At 40.3% G+C, this 21,193-nt stretch overlaps 1 protein-coding gene across 9 annotated transcripts in view; it reads left to right on the top strand.

The window, feature by feature from the left end:
* The window catches only part of PHKB (phosphorylase kinase regulatory subunit beta), a 143,539-nt gene that overhangs the window by 87,716 nt on the left and 34,630 nt on the right, over nt 1-21,193 (top strand). For all 9 annotated transcript variants that reach the window (XM_079988735.1, XM_079988736.1, XM_079988739.1 and 6 more), the window contains 8 exons: nt 2,580-2,657; nt 4,735-4,893; nt 5,744-5,838; nt 15,549-15,604; nt 16,639-16,732; nt 19,007-19,090; nt 19,492-19,596; nt 21,030-21,112. In XM_079988735.1, coding sequence (XP_079844861.1) covers nt 2,580-2,657; nt 4,735-4,893; nt 5,744-5,838; nt 15,549-15,604; nt 16,639-16,732; nt 19,007-19,090; nt 19,492-19,596; nt 21,030-21,112 — 754 coding nt within the window. The remainder of the gene's footprint in view (nt 1-2,579; nt 2,658-4,734; nt 4,894-5,743; nt 5,839-15,548; nt 15,605-16,638; nt 16,733-19,006; nt 19,091-19,491; nt 19,597-21,029; nt 21,113-21,193) is intronic.

The following is a 21,193-nucleotide window of genomic DNA, read 5'->3' as shown; positions in this document are numbered from 1 at the left end:
CCATTCATAATTTTATAAAACTTTTTATCATGTCCCATTTTGTGAGATTAAACAATTAAATTAAAATGAGAGAATGAGGAGAGAATGCTGGCATGCAGGTTCCTTAGATAGTTTGATTTTATCTTAGCCGTGAGCTTGTGGGGTTTTCTTTGTATTTATCATGCGTAAGTCTCTCCTGGGGCTCTTTGCCCTCAATCTGCGAAGTTAAGAGATGAGCAAATTATCATAATTCTCCATTTGGAGTTTCTGCAGCAAAAGAGCATGGATTCCATTTTCTCTTGTAAGTTGATGGACATTAGAGTTTCCAGATCAGGATGTAACTTAGTGATACAGCACATACTTTGCATACAGAAGGGACCAGGTTCAATCCCTGGCATCTCTATGAAGGGCTGGGAAAAACTCCCTTCTGAAACCTAAGTTCCAATGTGTTCTGTAGCAAACATACAATATTGCATTTTTTTCCTCAATATTCATGCAGCATTGGAAATATGCAAAAAGAGAATTCCTAGCTAAAGTCTTGTGAAGCCTGGTGTGTAGTTAGCACCTTTTGAATGATTAATGAGAGCATATATGTGTCATAAATCTTTTATAAAACCTGTGTAAGGTAAGTGGGTATTATTATCCCCATTTTACATGTGGGAAGCTTGCTGAGATGGTGATTTGCCGTAATTCTCCTAGCTGAGTTCATGGTTTAAGTGAAATTTGAATCAGTACTTCCTGGCTCAGATTTAATACTCCTAGCCACTGTACAAGAGCAGTTTTTTTTTTTTTAAATGTAGCTTTCCAGGACAATAATCCAGTTTGCATCCATTGAAAGAGGCATTTGCATGTTGAATAATTAGAAAAACGAAGAAAATTGAAAATCAGAGAAGACTACGAATTTGAGCCCTCTGGATAGGAACAGAATAGAATCCATTATGCGCAGCACCTTATATAATGGTAGTAATGGCAGTAGTGAAATGTCAAACTTTTAATCTAAAAAGGGAGGGCAAAAAGGAAAATTAATAGGGAGGGAGGAGGAAATAAGCAAACTCAGGTACAGGTTCTTTGTTACTAGTTCTTCTAATGACCAGATGGTGTAGGGATGTTCAAAAAGAGGAGAAGCCAAAAGTTGCTGGTCTCTCAGCTGTGTCCATGGAATGACCCTGCATCCCTTCTTTTTCCACCTACCTTTTCAGCCTGATGTAATGTAGTGTAATGGCTGCTTGATAGAGTACCTTAGGTTTGGTGATGGCAACTCCATGAAGGATCAGTCTTTCAATTACTATTAGCCATTATGGCTAAATGGAGCATGCCTGTATATAGACAGTATACCAGATGTTTCTCCTATTGATGTATAGAGGCATCTGTCTGTCCATACTAGAAACAATGCTGAACTAGATGGATCTTTTTGTTTGACCGAGTAAGAAAATTCATTTGTTTCTGCCATTAGGATTTTCATTTATGGAGGCAGGCCCTAAAGCCACAGCACTGTAAAAAAATGGTGAGAATAACTACTTGTAAAAATAACTCTAGCTGAAACCTCATCTAGTTCAAAAGAAATAATTTTTTTTTGCTTTGCAGCCTTGGTCTTAAAGGAAATATAAAATCTGGAATTGTATATGCAATTTAGTTTCTAGGAAAGGGGGAAATGGAACAGCCAAGAAGTGTGAATTACAGACAAATGTCACCAAATGAAAATCCACACTGATCACAGCTTAACACTGTGATCCTAAGAGCATGTAGGAAGTCAATTTGCCACTGCATTACCTCTACCTGAGAGGGGAATTTATTTTCAGCCAAGAGACACCAAAGTAGTGGGGATGAGTGCAACACATGAAAAGTGACTTTGTGGACTTTTGTGGTAGCTAGATTGAGAAGAGCATGCACAGGGAACAGATTTTGTAATTCACTGGGATTGTTCAAGCACTGAAGAGTTTGAAATTCATAATCTCCCATTCCTTCCTCCTCTCATGTGTTGACATTTGCTTGCAGCAGATCACACTTTGCCAATTTGCCTGCACTATGTTTTGCTCTTGACTGGATTGCCAGAATTAGATCCTAACTTGCAAACAAGCACAAAACATAGTCAGTAGTCATATGGAACCCTAAACCATGGTTTAACATTACATGCACGAGCCTCATGCTGGCATATTTCCCTTTGCTTCTATGGTGCAGTCATGAAAAGGAGACAGAAGCATTTCAACCAACTTTGGTTTGTTGTTATGACTGAACTGGGACAAACTGGTTAGTTTTAATTGTGGATTGTCCAAACAACCCAACTTCAAACTGTAGTCAAGGATCAAGGCTCATGCTCTTAACTCTAATGGTGTTTGAACTAGACCACAGCTTGCTGGGTTGGATAAAATGGCAAACTGTGTTTTGCAGGGTGGAAATCACTAATTGAACAAGGCAGGAGGCCCCACATGAGCCCAAGGCTCCCTGATCCTAGTTCCCATTTGAATGACCCCATTATTGCTCACAAGAGCACTTCAAAAATGGCCTTCCCGTCCAACCATCATGGCGCAAAATATCTGAAATGATGCTGACACTTATTATAAGCACTATCTTTCTTTAATTGTTCCTGGAATTGCTTTTAGGAGTCTTCAAGGGTAACACTGAGCAAGTCAAAGAATATCAAGAGCTTCTGGATCCATTGCTACAGCAATCAGCAGAAGGTACGGTGCAGCAGTGACACTGGAGAAATCTGAACTTTTGCAAATGCAAATGATGGGGGTGGCCCTACAGCGTGGAACTGTAGGGAGTGCAGATCAAATCCCAGAGAATAAGCCTATGTTCTTACAAAAGCAGAGCTCCAGGCCAAGTGTGAACATAAAACGTGATTCATTTCTCCAGTAAAATATGGCTCATAATAAAATGGAGTTCATTAACTGGTGAAAGAAACGCTGATAGGTTAAATGTTAGGTTTGCGCCAGAATCATTTCCCGCCCCCACTCCTGCTGTTATTTACTCAGTTGCATGAGAGACCTTATAGCTAGTAATTAGAAAACCCTAAGCATGTGATCCATTTTTAAAAAATTATTATTTTAAGCATGGAAAAGCTTTCCATAATATATAAAGTTTTAATATATGTAATATATGTGTCAATAGAGGTGGTTAGCCATGAATATGATACACTGGTTGCAGTTTGGTACATCAGAGGATGGAGAGACCACACATTAAACTAGGCATGGCAATAGTTGCTCACTTCCCTTTCTCTATGTAGTTGTTTCTCGCTCCCTTTTCTGGCACCTCTTGCCTTCTAACTCTTTCCAAGCCTGAAAACGTGAAAAGGTAGTTTCAGTTCCTTCATACAGTAAATAAAATCCAGAGGAGGCATATGGGATACCCATTCAGTATTCTTTGCAGCTCAGAAAAGGGCAGTGATTGCTTTCTCCAGACTTTGGATTGCACCGTATGCTTATCTCAGCCGCCTCCTGCAACTTAAACAATTTGGGAAGAATGCCTGAGATGTTGCTCCTTCCCATTTCTTATTACATAAATTATGGAAGATCTATCATTTACTGAACAAAATTTTTGCTTATAATCTCATACATAGCACCCCTACTGACGTAGCATTTAACTTCCATTGCAGTTTGTGTGTGTGTGTGTCTGTGGTCATATTTAATTTCATTAAATACATACACATGCCCTCACTCACCCTGTACAGTATAATCAATATTCTGATTAATAACTGTTGAAGCACAGTTAATGAGGGCAAAACATGGGGGGGACTCCCTATTTTAAAGAAGTTTCAGTTTAAGATCACATTCATCTGTTAAAGACTCCAAACAGTACTTTTGATTGGGATTACTTTGTGCTGTATTCACACGCTCAATTTACACAGAAGTTCTAGGGTGAAACTAGATGTGAGGTGGTCATACACTTATCTTGCTGTGTCTGTAAAATAGATGTGTTTGCAATTCCCCCCTACTCAACCTGCTTATCTCTACTTCCAATCACAGAGTGGAAAGCAGCTTTAAAAGAGGGAGAGAGGTGGACAGTGAAAGAACTGCAGGCAATTGGAGACTTCAGCTCCCTTGCCCTTTTCTGTCCATGCTGCACTTTTTATGGGACTGCCACCGTCACGTCTAGTTTGACCTTAGCAAGAAGGTACAAACAGGCAGACTTCTTCCAGTATAACCAACCCTCCTCTCCATTTTGTTCCTCGTTTGCACGGGAAAATTCGAGTGCACCCTTTAAATAGCACATGGGAATTAAAAGTGTATAGCCTTATTGTAGAGGACAGTGGCTTAAATGCAAGAATCCACAGCTAGTTTGTGTATTTTCTCTTTCACTGATAAATACATCAGAAGTGACTGAAAACATTTTTGCTTATCATCAGCCTTCTACTTTTTTCAATCCAAGACTTAGGTTCATTTTTATTCTGGCCTGAAGCTTTTGTACTCCTTTACCAACAGCAGTTGTACATATTTTCTCTTCTGTTGCACAAGAGCAACAATAGTACCTCTAAATAAATGCAGGGGATTTCCCCCCCTCCCATCTGTAAAACATTACTATTTTTTCGGAACCAGTTTATAGGCACTGCATCTGTTCAGTCAAGAAGAGAGACATAAATAAACCTGTGCTCAGGATAGCAGTTAAGTGTTCTTAGCTGACTGGCATCGAATTATAACTAGGAACGACAATCAGCAAGTTTTTACTTCATTTACATTGTGCATGGGGGATACGTTTCTTCACTTTGTAATAATGTAATTTTACATGTCTTTAAGTACATATTTTAAAACTTCGCAGGCTTTCCCGTTGTACCTAAATATTATTATGTGCCAGCTGACTTTGTTGAACTGGAAAAGAAAAATCCTGGCAGTCAGAAACGATTTCCCAGCAACCATGGGCGAGATGGAAAATTCTTTCTCTGGGGACAGTCGCTTTATATCATTGCAAAACTTCTTGGTAAGTAGACACCTGCAAAAGTAGAAGAATTTGAGTTTTCTCAGATTTGATATGTGCCCCTGCCTGCCTCCAAAGTTGCATTTGTGTGACTATGAGAACTTTCAGACTGTGTTTGTCACCTGATGGTCAGTTCAGATTTAACACATTAGCCCAATTGAGATAGAATATTCTTGAGCCAACGATTAATCAGTTTAATGGGCAGAGAATGAACCATTCACCCACCTGGTTTCTCCTTGCCTCACCCCTCATATCCCTAGCTTCAACACTGGTGGTGTGACTTGTTTCCTCTCACAGCCAAATACAAAAGTATGGTTTAAGCAAGGCTTCCTAACCAGGACATGAAGCCAGAGTAAACAGGGGTTAAACTACAGTTTCCTGGTGTAAATGTAACAGGAAACTGTGGTTTGAACAAGTTTCACCTTCAGTGCTGAAGATGGAATGGTGGGAGGAGTATGTGAGCACATGTTTTGTTCATGGTTTATTGGCCTGAGATCATTATCTCTGAACTAGGTCTTTGTACACATTCAAAAATATTTCTATCAGAATGGATAGCCTGTGCAGCTTTCATGTAGATAGCCCTATGAGCCGAAACTGGATTCATGATCACTGTAATTCACAAAACCTGCTACAATCACCATGTATGGATAACCCATTCTGGAAAAATATGTTCAGATGCATTGAACCATTGAAATACCAGCTTCTACATTTCATCGCTTTTCTGGGGATTTATTCAAATGCCAAACTTTAAATCCATTGCTTTTTTATTCTTGCATGCTCCAGGGTAATAATGATGACAAATGCTTTGGGCTATAAAGAGACAAATGATGAATTGTTGGTGGTTTCCTTTCAGTTGACGGTTTAGTAAGTGTTAAAGATATCGACCCAGTGAAGCGTTACATACCTCCCCAAGATCAACGGAACGTTAGCATGAGATATTCAAATCAGGTATGAGTGTGTTTAATAAGCTGATTTTTTAAAAAATGCAGTTGAGAGGCATGCCATTTATTAATATGTTGCAGCAGTAGTAATATTGCATTAGTCCCTGCTGGGCAGTGGCGTAGCGTGGGTTGTCAGCACCCGGGGCAAGGCAAGTAATTTGCGCCCCCTAACCCAAGGATTTTAGCAGGGGACAGAGAGCTGTGAGTGCGAGCGCGCCCCCCCAGATGTTGCGCCCGGTGCAGCCGGCCCCACCTGCACCCCCCACGCTACGCCACTGCTGCTGGGGTTTGTTCTGTACGAAACAAATACTAAGAGTTCAGATGGCGTAAGTGAACTCTATGCATCCTCAGAGAAAGTGCTGGGTAGACATTTATTTTGAGTGGCTTGTTAAAGTTTCTGGCTGCCCGAAACTTTATTTTATTTTTAATAGGATGGTATACCAGCCTGAACAGAGCAAGCTATAACTTCAGATAGTAAATGGCAAGGTGAGGTGGTGTTATGGCCACTTTTAACTTCATGGACCTGTTTGTTGCAGTGTGTTTCTCCTCTACTGGCTGGGGGGGGGGGGGAATACCCACATGGTTTACTTTTTCAGCGGAGTATTTGCTCTTTCTCACTTTGGGGCAGTTGAGGTTGTAGCATCAGCCAGGTCTTCAGAAAAGCTTTCTTGAAGAAGTGACTCTCTCCTTCCCCCCAACATAGTGGCGTTCTAGGGGTCAGATCAGTCAACTAAGTACATGCCAGCCCCTCCACCTGCTCAGTGTATCTGCCCCTCCCCATATGTGTGTAATGGGAGGGACCATGTGAATAGGCCTATGATGTGAACCATGTGGCTATAGGTTAATTTTATTATTTTATTTATTTATTTATAATATTTTATACCACTTAATGTGCATAGACCCTATGCCAGTAGAACTGAAATATAAATACTTGTCACAAAATAAAGCAAAGAAACAATGACTGTTGTTGTTGTTTAGTCGTTTAGTCGTGTCCGACTCTTCGTGACCCCATGGACCAGAGAACGCCAGGCACTCCTGTCCTCCACTGCCCCCCGCAGCTTGGTCAGACTCATGCTGGTAACCTCGAAAACACTATCCAACCATCTCGTCCTCTGTCGCCCCCTTCTCCTTGTGCCCTCCATCTTTCCCAACATCAGGGTCTTCTCCAGGGAGTCTTCTCTTCTCATGAGGTGGCCAAAGTACTGGAGCCTCAGCTTCACAATCTGTCATTAAAAACAGAACAGTGCAGCAAAACATTATAATCTAGGGAAAGCCTGCTTATTCCCTTCCGTAAGTAGATATGGATGTTGAAGGTGGATCAGGCACACCAGGTGGGCAGGGAGAGCAAATCCCCCCTCCACCTACCCAGAGATAGTTCACTGTGGATCCATCAGTTCTGTTCCATCTGGATCACAGCTCACATTGTAATAGTTCTAGGTATACTGCAGTACAGAAAATAAAGTCAAGTCTGATTTTTGTTTTTTTCCTCATGACACAAATGCCAGACATCTTTCACTGATACCCCTAACTCTCATTTCATTTCATTATATTTATTTATTTATTTATTGAAATACTTTATCTGAATGTTTGCTAATGTATGCATAGTCATAGTGTACAGATGAAAGTTACAGATGCTCCTGTCTGTGTTTGGTTTGAAGTGTTAAAAGAACCGGCCAAAAATGGAATCTGAAACTGGAACACAAAACGTTTCACCTAATAATGATGTCTTCAGAACCCAAACACCACTTCACTTCTTAAAAGTGCTTTCTTCCTTTTCCTCTACAAAATGTATCAAATTAAACCATCTCATTTTGTTCAAAAGCAAATTAAAAAATCCATTTAGTCATCTCAATGTATATAACGTTAGATAGGCTTGTGGAAGCAAAATCAATCAGCCCAAATTTAACACTTTTTAAAAAAGCAATCCCATTCATTAATGGGGTTCATTGAAGTTATTCTCATTAGTAATAAAACAATTTAATCAGACTCAAGGTTTGTTGTAACACAGATTGCCATTACAAAAGTCTTTTTCTAGTAATTGGCACCATTTTATATAAGCAGTTATCTTGGATCCAAAACTATCAAAAGGCAGCTTTTTCTGGCACCTAAAGCTGGAATTTAAGCATGAAGGACTCTATGCAGGAAAATGCTGGTCTGGAAGGCTTAAGCTTCCACGATGCTGCACTAAAGCATCAAAACTGAAAATTCCCCAGTAAGCTGAGCATCAGAGTGATCGAACGCTCTGGCATTAAACACTCTGCTAAAATAACAGGTAGGATCCTTGCCAAATCATACTTCATAAAGTCCAGTGGGGGTTCTGGTGGAAGAGAGAAGGAGGCATTTTGTGGCAGTTCTGCCTTGCCTCATTCCACCTCCTATTATTCCACCTCCAATTCTACCTCCAATGGGGTCTATCATTCCACCTCCAATCCTTCCACCTCCAATGGGGTCTCCTACCAAATGCCAAAGCAAGGGTTATGTTGTGTGCCTTGAGCTTACACACTCCCTCCTGCAATTAATCAATTACTTCTGGATTGCCGTGAACCATACTTTCCCATTATATCAGAATTGACAACAATAAAGGGCACTTGCCCTGTAAACCAGGATTGTAAACCAACTTCAGACCATGCTTTGCTTTCCCTGTGGCTATGAATATAAAAACAAATCATACAACATAAGCATATGCAGGCCTATATGTGTGTGTGTGTGTGTGTGTGTGTGTGTGTGAGAGAGAGAGAGAGAGAGAGAGAGAGAGAGAGAGATGGGGCAAAATCTGACTTTTCTTGATGCAAAATGTGGGTTACCTTGGAGCAAAAATTGGTAATTCCGACCCTACAGCACATGGACTTGCCTTTAAACCCATACAGGCTTGATTGAGGTTGGGTTGTGGCCATTCCCTTTGTGTAGCTGGTCTTTTGGGAGTGCATCATGGCATTATATCACCATAAAAACAAAGAAGGCACATGCTGATTTGTTTCTTCCAGCCAGCACCATAAAATATCTTTATTCAAGCATTTCCCCTTCAGTCATAAAGCAGACAGAATCACAAATCCAATAAATAAGTCATAAAAGGTTCCTTCCTTCCCTCCACAATGGATTCATCAGGCATTTATTAAAAGTTCATTTGCATTTAACCTTGCTTTACAACCTGTGTGTTTGAGCTGCAGTCTTCCATTGCTATATCTGATGCTGCCAAATATTCCTTAGATTAGTGATGGTGGTGAAGGTGGAAGATTGTTCTGCATATTTAGGATTTGTCAAATCCCTCTGTGGGCTGGTTTAGTTATTTAAACCTGGGGTATGGAGTCTGTTGCCCTCCATATGTTGCAGTCCTGCCTCTGATTTAAATTCACAATTGCCCCACTTCTTCATACCATTAGAGGCAGCTTATAAATATGACTGAAATCATAATTTTAAAAATTGTAAAAACAAAATTGCTAAGTTGAAACTGACCACACAATTTTTCTAGCCGTGTTAATATGACATTCACAGGCATGTTCATTAGCCTGTGTCACCATGTGGTTTGGGGTTCATGCAGTACACATGCCACCATGAAGAATTCTCACTTCTGCATTGTGGGGAAGGAGTGTTACATGTTCCTGAACAATGTGATGATGTAGCAGGTGTGTGTGTATCATTGGGTATTATAGTGTATTACGCCCAGGGACAGAGGTTAGGGAATGGATTTAGTATTGAAAGTATCTAAGTTCTTTGATCAAACTTGGGTATTGTTGCTGATCACCCAAACAGTTGCACTTTCATCTTGACTCCCCCACCTTTAGAAAAAGCATGGATCCTGTATACATCAACATGATCTGATCCTGAGAGAGATCTGAATGATTTTCATAGCTTTTAGCCCCTTTTGATTCAACTCAGCTCTGTTGATTAAGGTCACACACCAATCACACACACACCAGGATTCTCTGAGAATGGTAGCTCAGAGTGTGTATTTTAGGAATCTTCAACAAAATTATTTGCACCTCACCAAACTACAAATCCCAGGTTTTCTTGGGAGACAGCTAGCTAAGGTGGTATAAAATTTGTCCGCATTCGCAAATGTAGATAGCGCGTGAAACCACAGGCAGTGCACACTGCCTGGTTCCATCCTCAGCAGGTCTGTTGCAGTATAAGATAACATTAAAGCTTTATTTTCAAGCCTGTATTAACACTTGTAATGCTGCTTAGATCATACTCTAATGTGGGCACAGTGGCTTATTTTAACTCATGTTCTAAAAACTTTGTCTCCGTGCTCTCTTTAAAGAATTCTTAATGTACTGAAAAAGATTCAGTTTTAATGAAAGTACCAGGATTTACAAACAAAGCCTAATGAGCACAAATTACGCTTATATGGGGAACAAAAAACTCAAGATATTTTAGATACACACGCATACGCACAAACACACAAACACAAATTCCCTTGAATGTTGTATAAAATTAGATGTGCCATGTTTAAGGATTCTGTCACTCTGATTGTAGATCTTTCTCCTTAAGACTCCTTGTGGGTTATGTGTCCACATTATCCTGTACAGGAAATAAGGCCTTGCTGAGTGATTTATAATGCATTGCCTGTAAATGCAGCATTATCTCTCTGGAGTGCATTAGCAGTTATTACAGCTAAAGCTAAGCCACTAAAGCCTATAGAGGCCTCTAGAAGTCAGTGCAGCAAAGTGACAGGTTTTGAATGTGCTAGAACACCGACCAAGCACCGTTGGAAAACCACCCCAGCATAGAGCTGTGTCAACACAACAATCATTCTGTACGTCTGTTGAAATTATAGAGTTTCACAGTGCTTTAAAGACATTTTTCTCTGATACATTTGGGCTTGTGACATCATGTTAAGTCACCATAATGTCATTTTAAGTTTTTTTTTTAAAAAAAAAAATATTATTATTTCACTCTGTGATACCAGAGAATGAAAATAGCACAAGACGGAGGTGCAGTGACTGGGCTATACCTGTACCAGTCTATTTAATGGCATCCGGTCAATATTCAGTGGGAGATATTCAGGGGGTTGTTAATGGTTGGCTTGGCACTGACAGGTGACTTGCAACACTTTGGGTTTAGAGAACTTGTGATCCTTCAGATATTGTTGGACTAAAAATTCCCAACACCCCTTACTATTGGCTGCGCTGGTTGGGGCTAATGGGAATTGGAGTGTAACAACATCTGGAGGGCTGCAGGTTCTCCATCCTGCACTATAGGAAATTGCTGTTAATTTGTTAATTTTTCGGAAATTCCGTCGGAGTTGTGGGTGGCATAAGTGTGTTTGCCTTCCTCTGTAGCAATTCCAAGGGAGGTATTTTTTGATGATAAGTTATATTTCTTCTGAAAGTTTTGCTTGATTGTCAGCATTTGCTGGTTCAATGTCCTGCAGTAGGCAGAGGCCCTGGCCTTGAAAAATGTAAGAGTAAGCTGTGATCTTCTAAGTAGAGACATCTTGGGGCTCTTTACACCTGAAACGGTCCTGCGACTGGAGAAGTTTCTGTAAGTCATGCCCCCTAGAGAGTAGCTAAGAGCAGGGAGGCCTGATTAGGATTCGTCTCTGACTTGATTCTCCTGTTTTGGAGTAGATTAGATTCCATTTTTCTGGGTGAACCAAGTTTCATTCTGGGTCCACATAAGTTCTAAGTGGCTTTCCAGAAATGTCCCTCAACCTTCCTTCCTTCCTTCCTTCCTTCCTTCCTTCCTTCCTTCCTGTTTTTTTAAAAGTAATGAATAAATCATGATGAATAAATATGCCTTTTTCAGATGTCTGATCTCTCACCGTCTTTATCTTTCAAAGAGTTGCTTTTGGGTTAATAATAAGAAGCAGCATTCCAGTTTTAAGCACAAAACAGAGTTGCTTGCAGAGTCCTCCCCACTTCCCAGACTGACTTTTCTCACAGCCAGGCACTCTAAAATAAAAATGACTGAAGCATCAAGTCACCTAGAGAAAAGATTGCAGCTCCTTGTTGATAAAGCACTTCATCAAGTGCAGCTATCCATGAAATCCTGCTCACTAGCAAAAAGATTTAAATGAGAAATAAAAGCAGCCGCCATTTATTATCAGGCAAAACCGCAACCAGATTTTTATTCTCGACAGAATTTGTCCATTAAACTTGTGTACCGAAATTCTTTTGCTTATATATATATATTTCTTTGGGAAATAAAATGCAAAATATCAGACGAGAGCAGCTGCTTTTCTTGATTGCAAATAAGAATCTTCCTACTTCTCGCTATTTGTGAAAAACCTCCTCTCTCCCCTGCAACCCTGATTGTTATCTGAAGTACAAAATTCTTATCAAGGCCACCTTCCCAAATGACTATATTTGTCCAAACAGGAGAAAAAATGCCGTCAAAAACAAGGGCACACATTTAATTACATTTCCAGTTTTTGTGTCCCTACATTTCTCCATCTTTCTGAAAGCGGCACACACTTTGTCCCCCCAAAAAATCAGGAGTTTGGTGTAGTGAATAGTAACATCCAGAATCCCACTGTAAAGTCTGTTGTTGAGTGGTCGTTAAAAAAATAGAATAAAAGGCTTGCAACCACGGTGTCATGCCAGGCAGATCAAAACTGAATCTCCTAAATAACAGCTGGAAATGGCCCACTGCAGAAGTCCACCAGTATCCGTGATTTTCCTGACTGCACTGTATGCTGTTTTGTCTGACACAGAGCTGCCTGACTGGAATTTAATCACCCCCAGTGTTCAGGTAGATGTGACTTCAGTATTCTGCTCTTGTATTCTCCCATCTCACAGACTGCAGCTGTTCCCTTGGAGTAGCTCAATGTAGTTACACACCTAAATCCAGGGCCTTTATGAGCAAGGTTGTCAATTCATTTCTAGGCAAGAGGATCCCGTGCCTTTAACAGCTACATGACAGGGTGATGCTCAGCTTCCTTGCAAGAGTCGTGGGCTAATGCAGAAACATGCAGAAAAAAACTAGCTTGCATATTCCTCAACAGTTACGTTAGGATCCATTAGAAGGGCAAACCTCACACATTTTAGAGCCATGGAACTGGCAACATCTGCTATAGCAAGCTATTCCCAGGGAAACTGATTTTCTTAAAGCAGGGAGCTCTGGCTAACTGAACTTGCAACAATGCACCCTGCATTTATTAAAAGAGAACAGCAGTGTTTGCATCCCACCGCATTACAAAAATGTACACCTCAATTCAAATAACGCACCTCTGACCATGGAATGGATTGCAGCCATTTTTCCAACGGTGTATGGCAACTATGATTTTCACCTAAAACAAACAGCAATCTGGTAAGCAGGTGTAGTGCAAGTGAAATGCATTGTGTATAGTTTTATTTTGATTTAGAAAAATATATATACCACTTTAAAAAACCCATATATCTAAGTAGTGTCATCACAGTAAGTTATAGCTAGCCAATGTAAAACCCTTCACGCTAAAAAAAAGGAAATTATTTTCTTTTCTCTTAAGCTTTTTTTTTATTGCCATCCAATTATTGATTTTTAATTTATACGGACAATTTATATGCTACTTATATTTAAACAGATCTCTAAGTAGTGTTACAACATAGCGGAAGACATGTCAAAGAAAAAAACAAATACAAAAATACAGAGAATTTTTGAAAGACCCGCATTCGCATCAAAATAAGTATTATTCATAAAAACCAGCTACAAAAATTCAAAGAGAGTTTACATTGTAAAACGCGGTCAATGGTTAAACAAAGTACCCTCTGTGAGACTTTGTGCTGGCTTTTTCCGCCTACCTTGCCCCACCTTCATAAGAATTTCTTCCAGAGGAAGGGGCGAGGTGAGGGGCGAGAGACATTGTCTGTCATCATGGGATGACCTGTGCTGCCACACCTCCAACCCAAGAAACCTTCAGAAGGGCATTACTGCCATGGGCATTATGTCTATGTGTATATTAAGGAGCTGAATGGAGTGAAATATTATGAGTCATGGGGGTGGAGAGGGAGTGCATGTGAATTCAACAGTTTGTTTTCTGTTTTGCTTATTTCTGGTTGCTATTTTGTTAATGTTAATATTTCATAATACTTTATGAATGCTATAATATATTATTTTCGTTGTAATTGTGCTGTTTTGCCTTTTTAGTTATTTTGTTAATAGCATATTACTGTTATTGTTTTACTGATTATATATAATTGCTTTGCTGATGATTTGTTAATTCATCTATATGATTTATGCTGTATTTGTAATGATCTGTTATGTTCTATAATGTTATTTTTTGTTTTGTTTTTGTAAGTCGCTTTGCGATTCATTCAAGAATAAGAATAAGAATTTTATTATTTATACACCGCCCAGGCGCTCTGGGCAGCTTCCAGCAGAATATAAAAATATAATAAAACGTCAAATGTTAAAAAACTTCCCGATGCAGGGCTGCCTTCTAACATTGTATAGTTCTTTATCTCCTTGACATCTGATGAGAGGGCATTACACAGGAATGAAAAGTGGCATGGAAATTGTCAGGGAACTGCCATTGGAGAGTCAGGTGGTGGAGGGGCTCAAGGAGGTTAGGAGACCCTCGGATGCAGAGGAAGGAACCAGCAGGGGGAGAGAGAGAGTTCATGGAGAAACTCAGTCGGAGGGATGGCTCCAAGAGACTTCCAGTGAAAACAGCGGGGAGGTCTCAGGACCTCCTCTGGGTACACCTACGCCTCGCAGGAAACTGTCACGCCGAGAATCCCGAAGGAGAGTTTCTGTTAAGGAACTCTTATATTGGCGCAAATTCTGGAAACGCCCACTGACAGATTCTGCCAGCGATTGAGGGAGTCATGCCTTGAGGGCTCCCGTAAAGGCAGAGCTTTGAGACCTATGCCAAGCTCTGAGGGATTCAGCTTTTACGCACAAGCAGCTCATTATCCCATCACAGAAATATAATAAATCAAATAAAACCAAACCTCTATAAACATTTGGAAATAAAATATTACAAGTGAGAATAAACTAAAAGGATCAGTTTCTGGGCAGCTTGCGGGGCACAGGTTGGGACCCTTGTAATAAGGTTTCTTTAACTTATGTTATTTAAGAATATGGGGAGGGAAATTTAAATAATTACTGATATAACCTATTTGCACACATGCCTCACCTTAGAGATTGCCCTATGCTCGGATGTAGAAATGGACACTCAACCATATTTGTTCATTCCTTTGTAGAGATCTGATCTGTGTACTCCAAGGAATGCACAGGGGGGTCATCACGCTCCCATCTTAGGTAGAGGAGCTCCATATATACTGTCAATGTACATTTTTTGCTATGAGGAGTGTGTGCAGCAGATGAAAGCAGCATTGGTGCTGGAAAATCATCAATAGACTTGCAGTTCTTGGCAAAATACATGAAGGTTTTGTTTTGTTTTGTTAATGATGCAAGGTATGCCTAATAAATCAAATGCTGTTGATTCTCTCCCCTCCCTTCGCTTTTGATGCAAAAATAGTAAAAAATAAATAAATGAAGGAACCCGTCCTTAACATCCCACTATTGCATCACTCAAAAGTGCATTGACAATTCAGCTCCTCAGGTGGCATTGAGATTTATGTGTGCTACCTCCCTGGTGTTCCATTTCCCTGTCTGCACCGTCAAATTGATTAGTGGGCAATAAAGAGCGAGGGAAAGCAGCAATGCGGCCAGACAATGTCAATCATATTAATGAATGGTTATTGTTCATGTTGTCCTTGTATCTCATTGTGGCTCACAATCAGCCAACACATTGCACCAATAAAAATGTTGGTTTTACTCTTGCGTTTTAAGGGTCCTCTTGAAAATGACCTGGTGGTCCAAGTCGCGCTGGTTGCTGAAAGCCAACGGTAAGCCATTCAGATAAGTGATCTGAGCCTCAGTGCTTGGATTTGAATGCATTATTTGGAGACTTGTGTGACTGAACCGGAAACTTTGTGATTTGAGACTTAGAACTGTTTTCATGAACTACATGAGATTGGGAATGCGCAAGCCTCAGAGCTGTTTTCAGGCAAAACAGTGTGCAGTATAATTATAAGAACAATTTGCAGACTATTGGGCAGTATGAATCCCCTGGACTGACCAGACTTGGTATACATATTAGGAACATGGCTTGGTATACATATTAGGAACATGGCTCTTTTCTTGGTCAAAAGAGTAGCAATTTCTGTGTGCTGAATTTCATGATCCAGCTCAAATCTCCAGTTCTAATGCTGAGTCCCCAACATGCCCTGAGATGCCCAACTCTCTAGTGGTCCCTGTCTCACCTGTTTGCTAATTTTAAAAAAAATATTTTTTGCTTTCTGGTGGTGTGATGCAGAGGTGCCTAAGTTTTTTTCATGGGAGGAGCTGTTTGCCTCTGTTTCACTTGTTCTGACTGGATGCAGTTGTTTTGCTTATTGGGGGTTAGTGCTGAGGATTCCCAGTTTTTCTTCTGTGAAATGGGTAGTTTGTGATACCCACAACTGTTTATTAGATTTCCAAATGTGTCCCTGGGCTCATTTTTTTTGTAGACACCCCTCCCTGACTCCAGTTAAGTTCCCCAGCTCCAGGAAATGATGGATTTTGGTAGCAACTATCGCATGTGGTCCCAGCTTGGCTCTAGTAGCCTACGATAGTTTAATTCTTTAAGGAGACATTTTGAGAAATAGGTATTGCCAAACACACATTTGCTGGCTTGCTGGCTTTAGCACATGTTCTGTCACACTAAGACATCCTATTTCTAACAGTCTCATCACAGTCTTACAGCCTCTGTGGGGTGGATTGCATTCTAGGTGTGAAATCCAGTATTTCAAAGCCAGTTGCTACCAGGATCCATATTTAATAGCAGGCTCCAGTTCTGCTGCATTTGAATTCCTTGTGATTTCCGTTTTTTTAAAAAAAGTCTGCAGGTTTTCTTGAACACATACGGAATCCAGACACAGACTCCTCAGCAGGTTGAACCCATCCAGATATGGCCACAACAGGAGCTTGTGAAAGTAAGACATTGTTTTCAACATTATAGGTAGACCTCTTGTTTCTTTGCTTACTAAATATGCTTCCTATGCTGTGATGAATCATCTGGTGTCTGTTCCATTCCAGCGATACCTGAAACTCTCCAAAATATGAATGGTGTTGTTCAGTAAATACACATTTAATTACAAAACTGGGAATAACTTTAGAAATAAGGTGGGAATGAATCATGGTGAGATGCAGTAGATGATGTACTTTCTTTGGTATCTAGGAAATCTCTAATATGTGTTCAGTACTTGTACTTAAGAGCAAGGAATGCTCCTAGTGCTGTTGTAATCTCAAGTTCATTGTATTGAATAATGTTATTCAGGTAATCTTCGTTGAATAATGAAGCGTTCTTATCAGTATTGTTTGTCCATAAGTTTCATAATGGTGATGATAAAGCTTCACTATTCAGTAATGGACAGGATTTTTATTTTAAGGGGGGGGTGTGTGTGCAAAAAATTATTTCTTCTGTCTGGTATCTTCCAAGTTTCATTCTAACCACTTTTAAAAAGACAAGGGGCCACTCTCTCTGAAATCCTTTCCTGTGCTCACTTTTCTTTCCAAGTAGCTCCACACCCTCCTAGTGCGAAAGAGGGTGTTCTTTCCCTAGATATTCTGTAACGAGATGACCTTTAATTTCTAAAAAGGTCACTCTGCTGCAGAACCATTGACCATGCTCCCTGTAGTCTACTTGGCTCAGAAAGCAGCAGATGGATTGCCTTGGCAAGGGCCCTAAGAGTTAATGTGTTCAGTGAAGCTATCTTGTGTGCAAAAAGTACTAACTGGTGAGATTTTTTTTTTGGGTGTTCCAGATCATTTCCCTCTCCTGTTCGCATTCACTTGTCATCTCTTCTCTCAGAGACCATAAATATCCTCTTTTAGCCTGAAGGAGCATCTAATCTTAAAACCTAAGGATTAGTCATTCCAGAAACCACACCGACCCATCCCAGCTAAGACCCTGCTTCCCAAGCTAAGGGGGCTGCTATTTACCCCAGCAGCTGCTTGAAATATATGTCAACCATTTATACATCTATTCAACCATTTATACATCTATTCAACCAGTGCTTCTTTTTTGGTAAAAGAAATGAGCTGTTGGTACTCATATAGTGATAAAAGTGCCGTGAGTATCAAAAAAGAGAGGTGCTGGTACTCCATATTAATGAGTACCACACACACACACACAATTCAGTGAGTGTTTAACTTATCAAGGCTTTACTTCTATTTAAATGAATGGGACATTTATTTGTTCATTTGTTTTTAGTTTAAATTGTTGGTCGCTTTTTCACCAAGGTCACTCAAATATATAAACAACGTATCCACAAACAAACACATTAAAATTGTCATAAGAGAAAACGAAGACAAATCTAAAAGACAATATTATTTTTAAAAGACAGAATTAAAACATCCTACCTGCTCAAGGCAGCAACAGGTAATTAAAAGCCAAAGGCCTGTTGAAAAAGAAATGATTTTGCCTGGCACATAAAAATATGGAATTCTGGTGCAAGACAAGCCTGTCCAGGGTGGGGGCATTCCACAAGTGAGAAGCCACCACTGAATAGGCTGGGCTCTTTTCAAACCCCAACAACTTATCAAATTCGGGTAGGGAAAATGGCATCTTACCTGCATCATTTGGTTGTTACTTCAATCCCTTAAGAATACTGAAGGAGATGCTTTTTGTCATTTTGCAACAACAACCCTTTACATTCCTTTGTATACAACGACAACACACACACATGTGCACAGACACATGTATTACAGATCCATATAGGTGCTCATTGCACCTGGGAGTAAATTTTCCATCAGGGATTAATCCTGCTGCAAGCTGACTTTATCTTGACACCAGAGTTAACAATACTAATTTGCAACAGTGATTTCTTATTTTTAAAGTTATTTTAGGAAAACCAAACTCTGTTAGGCTATAAGGGTCCATTGGACCCCTTCCTTTAGTTGCTATGAATCCACCTGTGCAACTCTTCTGGTCCCCCCCCCCCCCGGGCCTCTTGAAAGCCCATTGAGGAATTTAAGTTAACATTGTATGGCCCAGTATTCCCCGATATTTTTTATGTTAGACTGTATTTTTGGACTATTATATCAATAAATAGTATTTATGTTAAACTGGAGCCAGTTTGAAATCTTTTATTTCTAGTTAGAACTTTTAAAAGGCCTGTTGGATTCCAGTAGCAAATAAATACTGCCAAACAGCATGCAAGCTGCGTTTCGTGCATTAGACTTTGTGCATTGTGATGTTTTTACAGGCTTACTTCCATCTGGGGGTCAATGACAAACTGGGACTCTCGGGAAGACCTGACCGACCAGTAGGCTGCCTTGGAACATCAAAGGTCCGTGCAAGAAATGGCTCTTCTGCATGCTTTCGTTAGTGTGAATAATGGAGGAGGTCTGTGTGTAAATATTGGAGGACAATTGAATTATCCTCTAAACTCTGAAAGCAATTCACATGGCTTAAGTTTACCAAAGGCTTTGCCCAGATTCTTTAAGGAAAAGTCACCTCTGTGGTTACTTGCCTGAAAATTTTCATGCATATGATAAAGTCAGGCACTTGTCTATGAAAGTTTATGCCACACTCAAAATGGAGATAAAAGCTTCCTTCATTTGCATGATTTGTCTTAGTGTCGAGTTTTAATTATAAAACAGAATATGGATTTTTTCTTCTTCATAAGATTTGGTTAACAGCATCCTATATACAATATTAAAGTAAATGTTTCTTTTTCCCTTTTGGTAGATTTATCGAATCCTTGGCAAGACTGTTGTTTGCTACCCAATAATCTTTGATCTAAGTGATTTCTTCATGTCTCAGGATGTGATGATGCTGATTGATGACATTAAGGTAGGTGTAAATGTGCACATGTAAAACCTGGTGCCCATTAAATGTTTTACATTTTAAAATTTAGGCAATGGCTCATTAGGCTGCAACCCTGAAAAGGAGGGAACACAGTTTTCATTTTGAGGCTACAACTCCATGTTTGCTTACTTGAAACTAAGCCTCACTGTCTTAATTCTGGGGAAGCCAGAATTGGGGGTGCACAGATCTCATGTTCACAGCACAGTGAATGTTGCTGCATTTGGAGTTGCACAAGAACATCAGTGGGGTTTGCATGCCTTTTCCTACACAGATGTAGAACATTTCCAACATTTCAAATGACACATCTAGGGTAAACATGAAGGCAAAGGATAGACAGCCTTGAGAAAGGGGGTATAATAGAATATTAAAGGGCAACTACAGCAACCATTGGGACACGGGTGGCGCTGTGGGTTAAACCTAGGGCAAGCCTAGGGCTTGCCGATCAGAAGGTCGGTGGTTCGAATTCCAGCAACGGGGTGAGCTCCCGTTGCTCGGTCCCTACTCCTGCCAACCTAGCAGTTCGAAAGCACGTCAAAGTGTAAGTAGATAAATAGGTACCGCTCTGGCGGGAACGTAAACGGCGTTTCCGTGCGCTGCTCTGGTTTGCCAGAAGCGGCTTAGTCATGCTGGCCACATGACCTGGAAGCTGTATGCCGGCTCCCTCAGCCAATAAACTGAGATGAGCGCTGCAACCCCAGAGTCGGCCACGACTGGACCTAATGGTCAGGGGTCCCTTTACCTTTACAGTAGTCATTGGAAAGTATTGCAGAGTAGTCACCCACTATCACCCACTTTGTGAAATTCAGAATTATTTGCAGTGTTCTGTGCTATGAGAGAGAAGGCTGGACACCATATGGGGATGGTGGATATTAAATTGATTGAAGTTGGTAACAATACATGCTTGCATAGGTAGGCGTCAGAGTTATACATTCATGGATGGGGAGAAGTGTGACTGATGCAACCAGGGGGCAGTTACAGAAAACTGGTCACCTGTTAAAAGAAACCTTTTTTGGCTGGGCCATGGGGAGAGACAGCAGTTGAAATGCAGCTCCTCAATGAGAGATTTTGTTGACTCCCAATCAGCATCTGCTGGCTCATAAGAGCTGTTCTGGGAACTTCAGAATAACATGCACCAAATGTCATTTCTCTGTTCTTTTCCTTTTGGTCCTTGGGCTTTTGAATGGCTTGATCTGGCAATTTGCATGTAGTGAAACCCTCTGCGTTGCAAAATCATTTGCAATAATCACGACACTGGGTCAGTTCAGAAATGCTTTTATGATTTTTTAATAAATAAAGGAAATGAAATGAAATCTTCCTGACCCGTTTTGAACATTTCATGAGTTTCCTGTAGTTGAAGTGTTCTAGTTGCACCATTCTGCTCCCTCCTCTCATTTATTGTTATTTTTGTATTTATGCAGAATGCTTTGCAGTTCATTAAACAGTACTGGAAAATGCATGGCCGCCCCCTGTTCCTTGTGCTTATTCGGGAGGACAATATAAGGTAAGCCCTCAACAGATGCAAAAACTCCTATCACTTCTAGATGGTTAAAGTTTGCCTTATTGATGCATTTCATTTTCCAAC

This window comes from Podarcis cretensis (genome assembly GCF_951804945.1).
Source record: "Podarcis cretensis genome assembly, chromosome: 8".
In the NCBI taxonomy this organism is placed as follows: Eukaryota; Metazoa; Chordata; class Lepidosauria; order Squamata; family Lacertidae; genus Podarcis; species Podarcis cretensis.
The sequence above is the reverse complement of the archived record's forward strand: the minus strand, read 5'-3'. Positions and strand labels throughout refer to the sequence as shown.